At 33.5% G+C, this 14,102-nt stretch overlaps 1 protein-coding gene across 1 annotated transcript in view; it reads left to right on the top strand.

Moving 5' to 3' along the window:
- The first annotated feature begins 5,776 nt into the window (after positions 1-5,776).
- The window catches only part of LOC112127775 (roundabout homolog 3-like), a 185,520-nt gene continuing 177,194 nt past the window's right edge, over positions 5,777-14,102 (top strand). Inside the window, exon 1 of the mRNA XM_024229230.1 lies at positions 5,777-6,076. Within this exon, the coding sequence (XP_024084998.1) occupies positions 6,019-6,076 (58 nt within the window). The 5' untranslated portion in view covers positions 5,777-6,018. The remainder of the gene's footprint in view (positions 6,077-14,102) is intronic.

Below are 14,102 nucleotides of genomic sequence, written 5' to 3'. Positions count from 1 at the left end.
TAAAAATGGATGGATAAAGAGAAAAAAAAGAAAGTTAAAAAGAGTGTTTGATAGACAAAGAGAGAAAAAGGATAATGAAAGATAGAAACGAAAAAAGAAACAAAAATATAAATACTGGGATAGAGAAAGAAAGAAAAAATAGAGGAGTAAAGAAAGGAATAGAAAAGAAATAGAGTGATAGAGAGAAAAAAAGGGGGATAGAGAAAGGGAGAGATATTGGCTTTTCCAATTGTACATACTTTTTTACTTATGTGTATTTCGAGTCATTTTTACCCCTCCTCAGTATGTAAATCACAAAAATTGTTAAAAATTACTAAATTGTATAAGTGTTTTAAGGATAAATGGTTATTTTAATTATATCAGCTTGTGCTTGTTATATTTGTAAACGATTTTACTATGTTTTTTATTATGTTAGATTGGACGTTTGTAATGATAGTCAATTGATACATTCCAGACCAAAGTGTCCAAAGATTATTTTATTGCATGTATGTATTGTTTTGTTTCAAAAGATTACGTTGTTTTTTTTCAAAACCTTTGACTTATTCTTCCGAATCAATAATTTCTAACGCCGTAGGAAGCGATGAGTTGTCCCAATTATAGCAATTATGAATTCCTTCCTAAGGCACTCCAATCTCCTCGGCAGGCATAATTGAGAGGGCTGAACAAATGAAGATTCTGCCATTTTATCAAACGCCAAGACGATTTCCGCCCTCAAAAACTTCACTTCAGAAAATATATCTGTTCCTGATATATAACACTGTCTGATTGTATATTTTAAATGTAAATATTGTGGTATACGGATGGATCGAAATTAGAACATATAGTGTGGGCCAAATTTTGACGTAACGAAAGCTCTTATCTCCACTCTATCACAGTACAACAAATACCTAAAACCGGACTGACAGATACACAGATATATTCTCTGCTGCTGTCTGACCTGGGTGCCAGGCACGAGAGGATTCAAGTCAACAAAAAGGCTGACAAACTGTAAAAAGGAGGCTCAACCCTTACACCATTTGTATCATAACTGCAAATTAAATTATGCTAAAAGCGGAGCTGAAGAAGTAGACGAAGAAAAAATGATCACACACTGCATAAATTCACCAGGTGCAAAACTATCAAAAACGTTCCTTTACTTAGCAACGGGAAAAATGAATCTCTCTCTCTCTCTCTCTCTCTCTCTCTCTCTCTCTCTCTCTCTCTCTCTCTCTCTCTCTTTCTCTCTCTCAGCAGGTATGAATTAATGAGTTATACTCCTTTTTACTGGTTATTGCCCATTAATTAAAAAAAAAAAAAAAAATGGGAAAACTTAGACAGGAACCAGCCGACTATACCATACGATAGTAGTCATTGGAACATTGTTCTATATCATTGCAAAGCATTGCTTCCAATTACATTAGAGGTAGACATTTTAGGCAGAGAAATAAAAAAGGGTCAACTTCACACTAGATCTGTCATGGGTTCTTACGTAATGGAAGACAGGTAAACTGTCTGGAATAATCACCACCTAGAAAAAGGAAAGCGTATGATTAAGCCTTTACCGGTAATAATGACTTCCTTATTAATCAACATTTGTAATTTCCTAAATGGCATGTTAAATTCGTAATAGCTCAGTAACATCGACCGATTCTAGAGTGAATGTAATGCATTGTATTCCTTCAGCCATTTCGACCAATTAATTAATGTAAATCCATTATATCAACTAGCATTAACAACCGTGATTCATCAAGCTGGTAATAATGGACAGTAGTTACTGCAGAATTTAAATAATCGCTGTTTATGGGTTTGCCACATTCTTTTGTTCTGAAAAGATAAATTTCTGAAACGTTTCGATACATGCCAGTTTTGGTCAACCCCAATCGTTTCGTCACTCATCGTTTTATTTGTTTTGGCTGTACCTTCAATTTCTAATGTTGTTCGGTGGCTCAACTGCATTTGTACGTCGACTTGCATTGATTGTCTGTCGCATTTGAACAATATCTTCCAACCTGCAGGTGGTCTCCTCCAAACGTGACACTGCGATTATAGTCGAAAAAAATAACTTTTTAAATAAAGCGAATAAATAAAGCCAAAGAGCTGGAATGAAATCAAGGCACTAAGAAATGCTAAACCCGATGTAACGAAGTTGGTCATAAGGTTGGCCAAAAGAAAAAAACACATTGAAAATTATGTGACATATCTTTCATTATCTGCATATTAAATGACTGAAATCAATTCGTTTATGAGTTTGTACAACGTTAAGCCCTCCCTTGAAATTATTCATCCAGGTTTTCCGAGAAGGTATAATCAGACAGAAATTTATAAGTATTGTTGACTGTGACGAAACGATTCAGAATATAATAAAAAATATTAGTATGCATAATAAATATTATACGATATTACATATAGGATTATAAAATTAATGAAAATATTTCTGCACATTGTTAGTATATTAACCTAATATATTGTACCTGTACTGACGAGGGCTCTAGTAATAAGTTAAATAAAGTTTGAATATAAAATAGAATTCTCAAATTGACCTGGTATTTATTATCAAAGAATGCTTCCAAGAATGTATTTAAAAAACCTGTAAAAAATAGTAAAGAATACAATTATATAATAATAATAATAAAAAAATGTTAATTAAATAAATTGAGAATCATTCTTATTTAGAATAACTGGGTGATTTTGAAAACTACATAACCCTCCTCTCTCCTCTCTCTCTCTCTCTCTCTCTCTCTCTCTCTCTCTCTCTCTCTCTCTCTCTCTCTCTCTCTCTCTCTCTCTAAAAAACACTTTTTTATCAGTAAATTCAAAAATTCTGGAACGTCAATTTTTGCACTTTTTAAGAAAACTTGAAACTGGGATGTGGCGCCAGGAAATCGTCTTGGAGCGATGCCATTTAGCAATCGATCGGAAATTTTAATACGTTTTCAATTGGTCACCTTCCACTTTCCCCGATTTCTAAACCGTTTTCGTGTTATTCGCTATTGTTGGGGGAAAACGTGGTTTTTTACGTGCTCATGGAAAAAAAGCCCATCTCTCTCACTCACTCTCTCTGTCTCTCTCCCTCTCTCTCCCTCTCTCTCTCTCTCTCTCTCTCTCTCTCTTACTCTCTCTCTCTCCCTCTCCCGATTTTCAAGAATGCGTATTTCAGAATTTTGGAATTTACTTATGAATGACTGAAGCTAGGAAAACATTTAAAACAGCCATCTTGTTTCGCGTAAAATTTTCTAAAAATGAGACCTAGTACAGGTCTTTGACTTAAAAGGCTGAGAAAATATGTATTTCCATTGGGCATTTTTTGGTGCAATAACCCGGTGGTCGGGTTTTTTTATTTTTTTGGCTGTCTATAACATTTATTTCTCCTAGTAGTGATTTGGACTTTTTGACATGTATAAAGTTTATTTCTGTAAATGTATGAAATTAAAAATTGTTTGACAATTATTTACATTTTTGAGGGAACTGACTAAGCAGACGGTGATAATTTTTGACTTGTAAAAGAAAATCAACTTATATACTTTTTAAAACATCAAGTATTACGTTGCAGAACAAACACTATCAGCCTGTTATTATTTTATAGAATGGAAATACAAATAAAACGACATATATCTAATTTTTTAGAGAAAGTTACGAGAGAATATTTTTAACAATTATTACTTTCTAATTTCGTATAAATAGAATTTCGCATAATTTATGAGATGAAAAAGTCTTATATTAATTGGCCGTACAAAAGCACTAATTGGGGCCTCGGCTGGGGTTGCTTGGAGGAATGAAAAGCCGTTAAGTTTTACCTTCTTTTTATAACAAGGACCGTACCTTTCAACCCCCTTTCGCCGAAATACCCCGCGGGTCCTTCAGGTTTTCTTTTTTCCCCTGGACGGGTGACTCTAATTGATTGATTTGCATTTATTCCTTTCTTGCTCTTCCAAGTGGCTTAGTTTCGACCTCGTTATCCACGTTTAACATAAAAGATCGTATTCATCAAAATGGGATATCCATTTTTCCTTAATCGTTATCGCAATTTGAGAATTGACGATAACTTTCTCAATAATCAATTAATAAATAATGAATAAGTATGAACTTGAGAAACATTATTTATTCAAATACGTCATTAAATATTAAATAACCATATTCGTTTACAAAATATGTTGATCAAATGAAATAAAACTTTCTGAAAATAAAGAGTCGAGGCAAATCAATGAATACAGTAGCGAAGAAATTATATTCAACACTAATGGTTTTTTCTAAACGTTTTTCAATAAGATATAATTTCCATTCTTTCTGTTTCTCTCTCTCTCTCTCTCTCTCTCTCGTTCTCTTTTCTCTTCTCTCTTTCTGTATGTCACCTCTAATCCTCTCTCTTTCTATTCTCTCTGTCTCTCTATATGCGACATATTATAACAGACGACATATAGTAAAGAAAAAAAAACGAGAGAAAAAAATGTTACTTCTATTTTGGCGTCTTTTTGAAATTCACAAAATTGGTGACCTTTAATGATAATAACGGTTCCACCGAAAACTGGAAACTTTAGATCTGTTTAGAACTACTATAGAAACTACCTGTAATGGCACGGATAAGAAGTTGGTGTTGTTATTATTTATTACTTATAGTATCAAATTTAAACCTTCTCGTTGCATTCATCAGAAGGTTTCTTGACAATAGTCTCTAGATGTCCCGTATCAGGTTCTCTACCTACTACTGGAGAGGCATCAAGGTGTCTATTCGCAAATCAGCATCTCACTTGGATAGATGAACTAGAGGGGGGCTGTTTTCATCACAGACCAGTGTCCGTTTGTTTTGTAGCAATTATATGGCCAAGGCAGTGTGTGAACGCTTTGCTTCATTTCCCAAGTGTGAGTCACAACTTTTTCAAAGCCAAGTCAAGTCAGTATTGTATGGGGTTGAATCAACGCCCTTACACGCACCGAACTGATATCGTGCAGAATGGATCTTTGGCTGCACTAAGGTACATTGAGAAATGTCTTCTGGAAAACCATTCACATTATTGGGGATATTTTCGTGCTAATGCAAGATAAAGCTCGACTGCATGTAGCTTCAGTTGTCACCCATTACTTGGAGGAAGTAGGGAGTACACAATAAATTGGCCATCACGTTCTCCACACTTCCAGAATTCTCATAAACACTTATGGGGCATGATAAAGTGACGGGTTAGATATTGCTCGCCACATCCAAGAAGCTTTGAACAGCTTCAGCCTCTTGAAGAATGGGTTTCAGTTTCACAGGACGAAATCCGGTGGTTACTTTATACGTTGTGTAGGAGACCTAAGGATACAACACGCTTTACTAAAAGCAAAACTAGATAATAAATTGTGAGATAAATTTTAATCTACTACTAAATAATATATGATTTTTTATTGTATAGGTAATTTCCTGTTAAACTGTCATAATTAAATGATTTTTTTAATTAAAACTCATGAATTTCTAATCTCGATAAATTTGGTCTGCATTAAAATAAGTATTTTGCAATTAATATAGTAATAAATATAAATTTAGTTTAAAAACAAAAAACAAGAGTATACCTCGTTTGCGTTTTTTAAGCCGATTAGCATGGAACGAATGACAAGATAGTTTAGGACTTCAGTTTTGTTAGTCCGGATTGCCGTTTGGAATAATTTATTTCTCTATTTGCGATTGCTGTTAATCCCGATATAGCAAGAAGAAAAAACTCTATAGCCATGAAGGGGTGAAGGGAGTGGAAGGGATGAGGGATGGATTCCAGCCGCCCCCACCCAACCCGGCGTACAGCTGGCAACCCTCAGTGGCCTGCCGGCAAGCGTACAGTATAGTTGGGACGTCGCCGTTTCGCTTTGTTTGGATGCGTACAACACGACGATCCTGCCATGCCCGTCGCAGTTTCATTTCACACGTAGTATTGAGACGTTTTCGTACTATTCAGCATTGAGACAATTTATGGAACTCTCCAGAATTGGGATTTGTGACTTTTCAACGGTTTGTTTATCACAAGTGTAATGGACATGTGGAAAACGAAGTAACAGGGAGATTTCAACGCAAATATGACGTTTTTGCCAGCTTCGATTCTCGTGACTCTCCTAGTCTTCGGAACAACAAAAGGTCAGCGATAGTTTTTTTTCTTTATTAATTTCTGTACGTTTTCCCATGACGGTCCCGTATGGAAAATTATGGACACTATTCCACTCAACAAAAACCTTTTTTTTTCTTTTTAGTTGTACTTAAGTTCAGAAATAGAAACAATATATACATGAATTTTATAAAACTTTAATTTACATAGGAAATTTAAGCCGTAAAAATCGTGTTTAATCATAAAAAAATCGCGTTAACCTTAGTTCAACTTTTACTACAAACGAGAGGCAATATATGAATAGAATTCACTTTATAAATATACAAAAAAAATCATTAGCCGTAATAGAACCGCACGAAACGGCTATCAAGCCAAAACGTGTCATTCGTGACTTTACAGGAAATAAATTCAACAAAAACAGGTATGAAAAATTAAAAGTAAAAAAAAAATTATAGCTCGACAATATAAATTATGACTAATGAAAATTCATCATTAATCAATGTTTTGGTGATTTTTACAACTATAGTAACTAGAATAGATATCACTACGTTACAGGTTTAAGTTCCAAGTTTTTTTAAATCTAAATATTTGATGTAATATCTCATGGCTTGATCAGAATAGCGATTTATTGTAATTTCCTTTTAAAATGGAATGTTTAATTAATTTATGGAAATATGTACAAATCATATAACGTATCGCATAGCAAGTATTTAAATTTAAATTAAACTACTTAATATTAAAATTTGTAAGACAAGATTTATCTAATTTTCCATCTATTACATTGATATCACTTAAAAGCTTAATTATGTTAGTTGTATGTTTCTAGTTTTTCAAAGAAAGAAATATTTATGAATGTATAAACCTTGAACAATTTTAATTTTTTGCGTGGTTTTATATGATAATTAATAATATTTTTAGAAATAAAAGTGCCACAATTTTCTATAAATCAACTTTGTTACATGGAAAAATCTGGTAAGGAAAGGGTTCATCAATACGCACTGTTTCTTGTCATACATGATTCGGGAAAACCATATTTGTTTTTTGGTATTTTATAAGACTATACTCACGTATAAGCATACAAAGTGTGTATAAAATTGGCTAAAAATGAAATATTCAGTCACGTAAAGTATTAGTTTACCACATGGATCTTTATTCTCGGGCTAATTCGGAAAAGGAATATTTTCGTTTTGTTCTATTTTATGTGATTATTCAGCGTGATTTCCTGGAAGACAAAAACTCTGTTCTAATTGAAGAATTTATAAAAAAAACTATATGCGAAATTTTGAATGTTGCGGTTTTTGCAGCTTTGTTATCTCTGTCCAGCGAAAAAAGTTGTAAATTGTTATTTTTACATGATTTGCCAGCCAAAATTATTTATAACAGGTCGATAACCTAGTAAATATCATATTATCACTATTATTACCTTGGCTCTTTCTTTATTGTATAAATAGACTTGGTACTTGCAATCATTGAAGTTTATAATATGCGCCTAAAACAAACCGGTCACGCAGGGTTAATTATAAAATTACTCAATGCCCGATAAACTAATTTAATTTGATATATATTTAACTTTTAAAGTTATGCTGAATAAAAAATAAAACAGGCAAAATGGTACAATCACAAAGTTTATTTACCCTCACATTTTCTCCCTTGTTGTTTATTTTTTAAATAAAACTAAATATTTTAACAAAGCCTGCCCGCTGTAAAGGGTTTTGTGAAACTTTACAATCATATATAATAATATTTGTCAAAAAAAATGAATTAAGCGTTTATAAATTTTGATGGCAGAATATTAACATAAATATAAAGTCCATGGTTTATATCTGTGGAAAGTTAAATATTAGCTGCAATTTCTCCCTGATTAAGTTATTCTGTGTTTCTGAAATAATAATTCAATGAATTAAAATATGCAGCAGTCTTCCTTCAGGACATCTTGCAAATATTAACATAAGAATATTAGATTTATATTAATTGCAAATTTTATGGTTTATGGGGTGATGAACTCATTTTGATGAAGATTATCGCCTTTAGTGTAAAATCTGGGTGAAGTTAATTTTATGTTGTGTCTGTTATCTTCAAAAATACACTGATGATTGCGAAATCCCGAAACACGTCTTACAAAATGGTTATCGGGGAGACAAGTATAAAAATTAGTCCGCTTTATTAGCCATTTCTAGTTGATTTATAAAAGATATTTTTATATTAACAACATGAAAAACATGCATTACATATTTGTTTTCTGATAGTACAGCATGTTTTTTCATATATAATCTTAGCTAACTTTATTTATAGTTATTGTCATTTTAAAACTTTGAATCAATGAGTATGCCAGTTTTTTTTTTTTTAAAGGATCAAAATGAAAAGTAATCATTATATTTTGAATTGTCCCTCCTTTTTACCATTTTTCGAGGTCACGATAGCTCAAGTGGTAGAGCAGCGGCGTATCTAGCCGAAGGTCGTGGGTTCGAATCCCGCTCGTGCCATTGACTTTTTTATCTCAACTAAAAACCTTAATTAATTGTAATATATTAACTGGTCAAGCGGACCACGAAATTAGTGAATTTAGTAAGCATGTTGAAAGAAATTTCTTAACTCATTCTTGGGCTTCCGGGCAAGTTTTTCATTTTTATACGTTGGAATTTGATTGCATCCGATGTTTCTTAAATTAGCGAGAATACGCGGGAGCGAGAAACGGCGAAACAATGGCCCTTGTGTTCTACAAAGTTAACCACCTTGGCACTGTTTTGACCATTAATCATTTTTCCGTCTGATAATATTCTCTTTTAGAATCATTTTTGGAACGGCTAAGTGGGCGTTCACGTTTCTTGAAAATATAGCCTAATTAAATCCAAAATATTTAACCAAACAGAAAGAATTATACCATATTAAGATCTTGTTGAATAAGAAAGAAAACGTAGGTTTTAATTTAATTCATGTCCAATCGACCGTTGTGTTCATGATTTAATTTGAAAGTTTAAAATGAGAACAAGTGCAAAAATAGGTAAATATTTTTAAGCCACAGGTTTACAACTCGTAAATTATTTCGTCAGTTGAAAGATAGAAACATTTCGATATAAACTTAATTAAATTAATTGAAAATCGCCTTGATTTTGTATTTATTGCAAAATACTGCAAAGCACTTTTCAATGGGGGGGGGGCGGAATTCATGGAAGAGGCGGTAATTCATGCTTAATTTAGAGGAAGGGCACCCGGCGAAGTAATTTGACAGGGCCGGAGTTTCCCTGGCGGGAGACAAAGGTGGATGAAGGTTTGGTTACACAAAGGTTTGAAGAGCATTTTCCCACTAATCACGTAATCTTCAGTGTTAGTGGCCTTGCCTTTAATAAACACCGGCAGATAACCGCGACCCACCCCGATAAAACGTAGCATTACAGGGCCAAATAAGCCAATTTTCAAGTTATGTTGTGTTTTTGTTTCTTTATTTTTTAAAAATTATTTATTTCAAACTGTTCTTCTACTTTTCAAAAATCCTTTGACTGATAAATTATTATAAAATCAAGCGGAATTGTGTACTTAAATTCGAGAAACTAAGAGTTAACAAATTGTTCTAAAATGTTAAGCACGCCTGACATAAAATTATCTTATAGGCTCCTGGAGCAGTGAACAGCTAGGCCATTTCAGCCCCCAAAGCTTGCAGTTTTTAAATCCAGATACACTCATATACTAACTAATCTAATTAAAAGTCGATGTAGTACACAATATCTCACTATCGGCTACACTACACATTCACGATAATAAATACATTCAATGTTAATATATACACAGGGTAAACACAAAACATATATATATATATGACCCTAACCATCCCTAAATGTCCGTTTGCAAGGATAGGTGTTTCAGTAAAATTACTGTATAAAACCAAAATTATTTTATTCGCAGTATTTACCTTCATTTTCCCCAATGACCAACTTTTTTTATGGCGGGACTGAACAATTCTGAACTTTGAAATGAAACAAAATCTGAAAACGCTTGTTGGACTTGAACATTCAAAAGTTTTTCCTTTGACGAAGTTGTCTCAATTCCTAAACAGGTGCAAGTCAGTTGGAGACAAGCCTGGGGAATAAGATGGATGCTGAAGAACTTCGTAGACAAGCTCTTTCAATTTGTTTACAGTAGGTTTTAAAATATTAGGCCTAGTGTTGTCATGGTGGAGTATAGGACCTTTCCGATTTACAGGTTTCAGGTTGTTTTTTGAGTAATTTTTTATGCATTTCGTCAATTGTCTTCCGGTACGGTGTAGAGGTAATGATCTCACCCTAGGGAAAAAGGAATAGTGAATAATTCCAGCCATGGAACACCATACAGTCACCATCAATTTTTTTGGTTTATATTTGGTTTTGACATGTGTTCCGGTCTTTCGTCGATGTTTAACCCCTGCCCTGACGCGTCATATGCAATCTATTTTTCATCGCAAGTGAATATTCTTTCAAGAAAAGGCTTGGTCAGTTTGCCTGGCGAGCAACGAAACGCATGTCTCAACGCGCTTTAAGTGCTGTCGCTCAGTGAGCTCATGATGGACCCATATATCAAACTTTTTGACTTTTCCGATGTTACTTAATTGTCTTGACCCGGTAGCCGCACTTGCATTTAGTTGTGCTGGGAATCGTTGTGCTCTGACTGTTTGATAGTGGTTTTCTTCCACCTGAAGCTTATGGACATCGTTGTCGATGAAAGTTGAAGGTCTTCCGCGGGGCTCCTTTTCTCAATTCGGTATTACCTTAAGCGAATTTAGCTAGGTATGCAAAAAGTCTGAAATGGATTGGACCAACATTATAAACAAAAGTGGAGGACATAACTGCTTGGTTATAAAATGTAAACAATTGAAATTAAACGACAGAAAAACGCTATATCCCCTGTGAATTTCTGAAACTATAAAATTTTTCATCTGAAGCAACCTAATATATATACTACTACTACTGTATCTTCCAAAAATCAGAACAGGAGACCAAAGCCATGTACAAGAACAATTCTCATTTCCGGTGGTATTCCTACACGCTCGCTATATCGAGCCAAGAAATGACACCTCTTCAACAACTTTTCCCTTGCCGGGCACATAGGATTTGGCCATGTTTAACATCTCATGGCTTATGATTAATCGTATGCGGGTGACCCTTCCTCTACGAATCAGTTTTGGTTGTTCTAGTTTTGTTATTTATAACTTTTTATGATTTTACAATATTTTATTTTATATTTAATTCGTGAATTCGTGGCAGGATGGCATAAAGGATGAAACTAAGTAATTTCTCAATGTTTCTCAAAATTGTATAAAAGAGAAGAAAAGTGCACAGAAAAATGGAGAAAAACTATCTAAAACATGTTTGGTGAACCAAATTTAGGTTTGTTCATATATTGAGAAATATATTTAGCATTCCTTTGTCACTACTTATTTTTATAATGAACCATTTATTTACAGATTATACATAAATTTAAAAAATCGTACCGTCCAGGTAGTTAAAATGAAATTCGTATCGGAATAAAAAATAAAAACACATTTGCCAATTAATACAAATATATTTTCCTAACACTAGTATTTATGATTTCTTGAACTACTGATTATACGTTTTATTAATTTCTTCAGTTGCTTTTAGGATTTTTTTGTTACAAACGTTACATTGTGTAGGCAATTTTCAATTGATTCGTATGCATTGGCATAACCGACAAAAATACTGGCATTTACACTAATTATTATACGGAGCAAATGCAGAGAGAAAAAATCATACTGCCTTTATGCATTCATTTCGGTTATCATATATTATACAGTAATTAAATTATCCTAAATTAATTAATTTTTAATCCTTGAAAAACATTTTACTTACTTCTTTCCATTATTTTTTTTTTAATGAAAGGTCTAAACCTTCGGCTAAATACGCCACTGCTCTACCACTAGCTATCTTGACTTCGATGAACTCGGACAGCAACTTCCCTTCTCAGCCGAAGGTCGTGTGTTCGAATCCCGTTTGTGACACTAACTTTTTCATTGCAACCAAGACCTTTCATAAAAAGAATAATTAATTGAAAGAAGTAATTTTGTCATTCAGACCATTAAACATAATGGATTTAATTTTACCTACTGTTCTTCTTCCATCCTGTGTGAGTATTTGTCATTGGTCTCCAAGATAAATAATTTTAACTCCTTTAAATTATTAGAAAAACCTTCGTAGAAAACATATAATGTTTATTTTTTTGATATGTTAGATGTGAATTAAAACTTTTAAGTTTGAAAATAGGGATAGCTCTGTAAATTAGTAAATTATTTTTTTCCCATTTTATTAATATATATTGCAAATTTCGCGCATTAATTTGTTTTTATTAAATAAAATAGAAAAAATGAAAATAAATATTGCCTGCGCTTTAGTATAATGAGAAATTCTTGGAAAAGCATCAGTTGAATCATTAGAGTCGTTGTAACAAACTTTGTCTGTCTCAAAAGGCCATCTATCAACGCCGAAGAGCATCCTAGTATCTTCTGAGAGACGAGATTAATTGAAGGCCCTCTCATTTCTCCTTTGGGCCGGTATTTTCTTTCCGCCACTTCCTCTCTATCTCAGTTTTTTTTTCAGTTCGTTTTATCTGTACAGGAAACCGCGAGCGAACCGCTAAACCATTACAAGGAGGCTTTTAATTAAAAAAAAAAACTTCATCCCAAGCCGTCGGCGAGCTTTCTTATATTTTTATCTCTTTTCCATTTTCTCATTACTTTGGCAAATCCTTTGGAAATTGGTTTAAAATTAATTTTTTGCATGATTTATTTTCTCTGTGGGTAGACTGAGTCGTAAAAAACGTATTTCTTAATTGTTGAAACACATCGTCTTTAAAGATTATTTGAATTTAATTCCGCTTTTAAACAAAAATTAAAAAATTTATTAAACATTTATAACAAATTCCGAAGGCTGACTTGAGATGCCAGTTTGGAGTCGTAACTCGTATATCGCTGACATCGTTATAAAATAATTGTGTCTAATTATAGGCTTCTCGTTTCTCTGTGTGGGTGCCAAAATTCGCCACACCCTTCGTTACAGATAATTGAAGAGAGGAAGGCGAGGAAAGAAGCTAATTATTGAGGAATTCTAACGCCCCACTTGGATTTCAAAAATCTCTTCATTCGAACTTACATCTGCTGTTTTCTTCTTGTCGGTAAAAATCCTATCAATCTGAGCGTGAAGCTGAAGCAATTTTCCCATCGGCACGTGGTTGTTATTTTGACAGTAAGGCCATTTCCTGTTTTGTCATGTTCTTAAAAATAACACGATAATTAACGAATGAACCGTTTCGATTGTTCAGCTTCTGGCAGTTGATCCGCTGTTGTCGATACCAGCATTCGTCTGAATATCTCTCGGGGCTTATGAAAACGGTCAATCAAAATAACTGAAACTCAGCCAAATAGCTTAACGTTCTTTTCTAATTTAATTTAAAAATTGACGTGTTTACCTTGCGATAACACATTTGGTTGGCACACGTATTAATCTAAATATAATTATTCGGAATTCGTGAGATGCGGTCTGGTGTGACGTAGGTTTTAGAAAATGTTCTTTATTGCGCCAACGTTTCGATCTTTATTGAGATCATCTTCAGGGCTCAAAGTGTTTGTTTTCCGTGTAGATGTGTAAATCTTGTGTGTCGTGTGGTTAAAAATATGCGGTCACTCTCAACCCGACACCCAAGAATGACACATCTACACTGAAAACAAACTCTTTGAGCCCTGAAGATGATCTCAATAAAGATCGAAACGTTGGCACGATAAAGAAAATGTTTTTCTAAAAGCTACGTCACACCAGAGCGTATCTCACGATCCCCGAATAATCATTGACTAATGGTCACTAAACATCACACATTCCAAATATAGTTGACCATATCGATAATTTAAATTAACAAACTCTTTATACTGATATTGTAACGTTTTAAAAAAAAACTGAAAGAAATTATGTGGAAATTATCAAACTGATCACTTTACTGGTTAGTATATTCTCGCTTATTTACCTTTTACTTATGCTGATTGGTTGAAGTGTTCGACAGGTCCTAAGCTCTAATTATCGGATA

Source organism: Cimex lectularius, unplaced genomic scaffold (genome assembly GCF_000648675.2).
Source record: "Cimex lectularius strain Harlan isolate CLEC.00 unplaced genomic scaffold, Clec_2.1 scaffold168, whole genome shotgun sequence".
Classification (NCBI taxonomy): Eukaryota; Metazoa; Arthropoda; class Insecta; order Hemiptera; family Cimicidae; genus Cimex; species Cimex lectularius.
The sequence above is the reverse complement of the archived record's forward strand: the minus strand, read 5'-3'. Positions and strand labels throughout refer to the sequence as shown.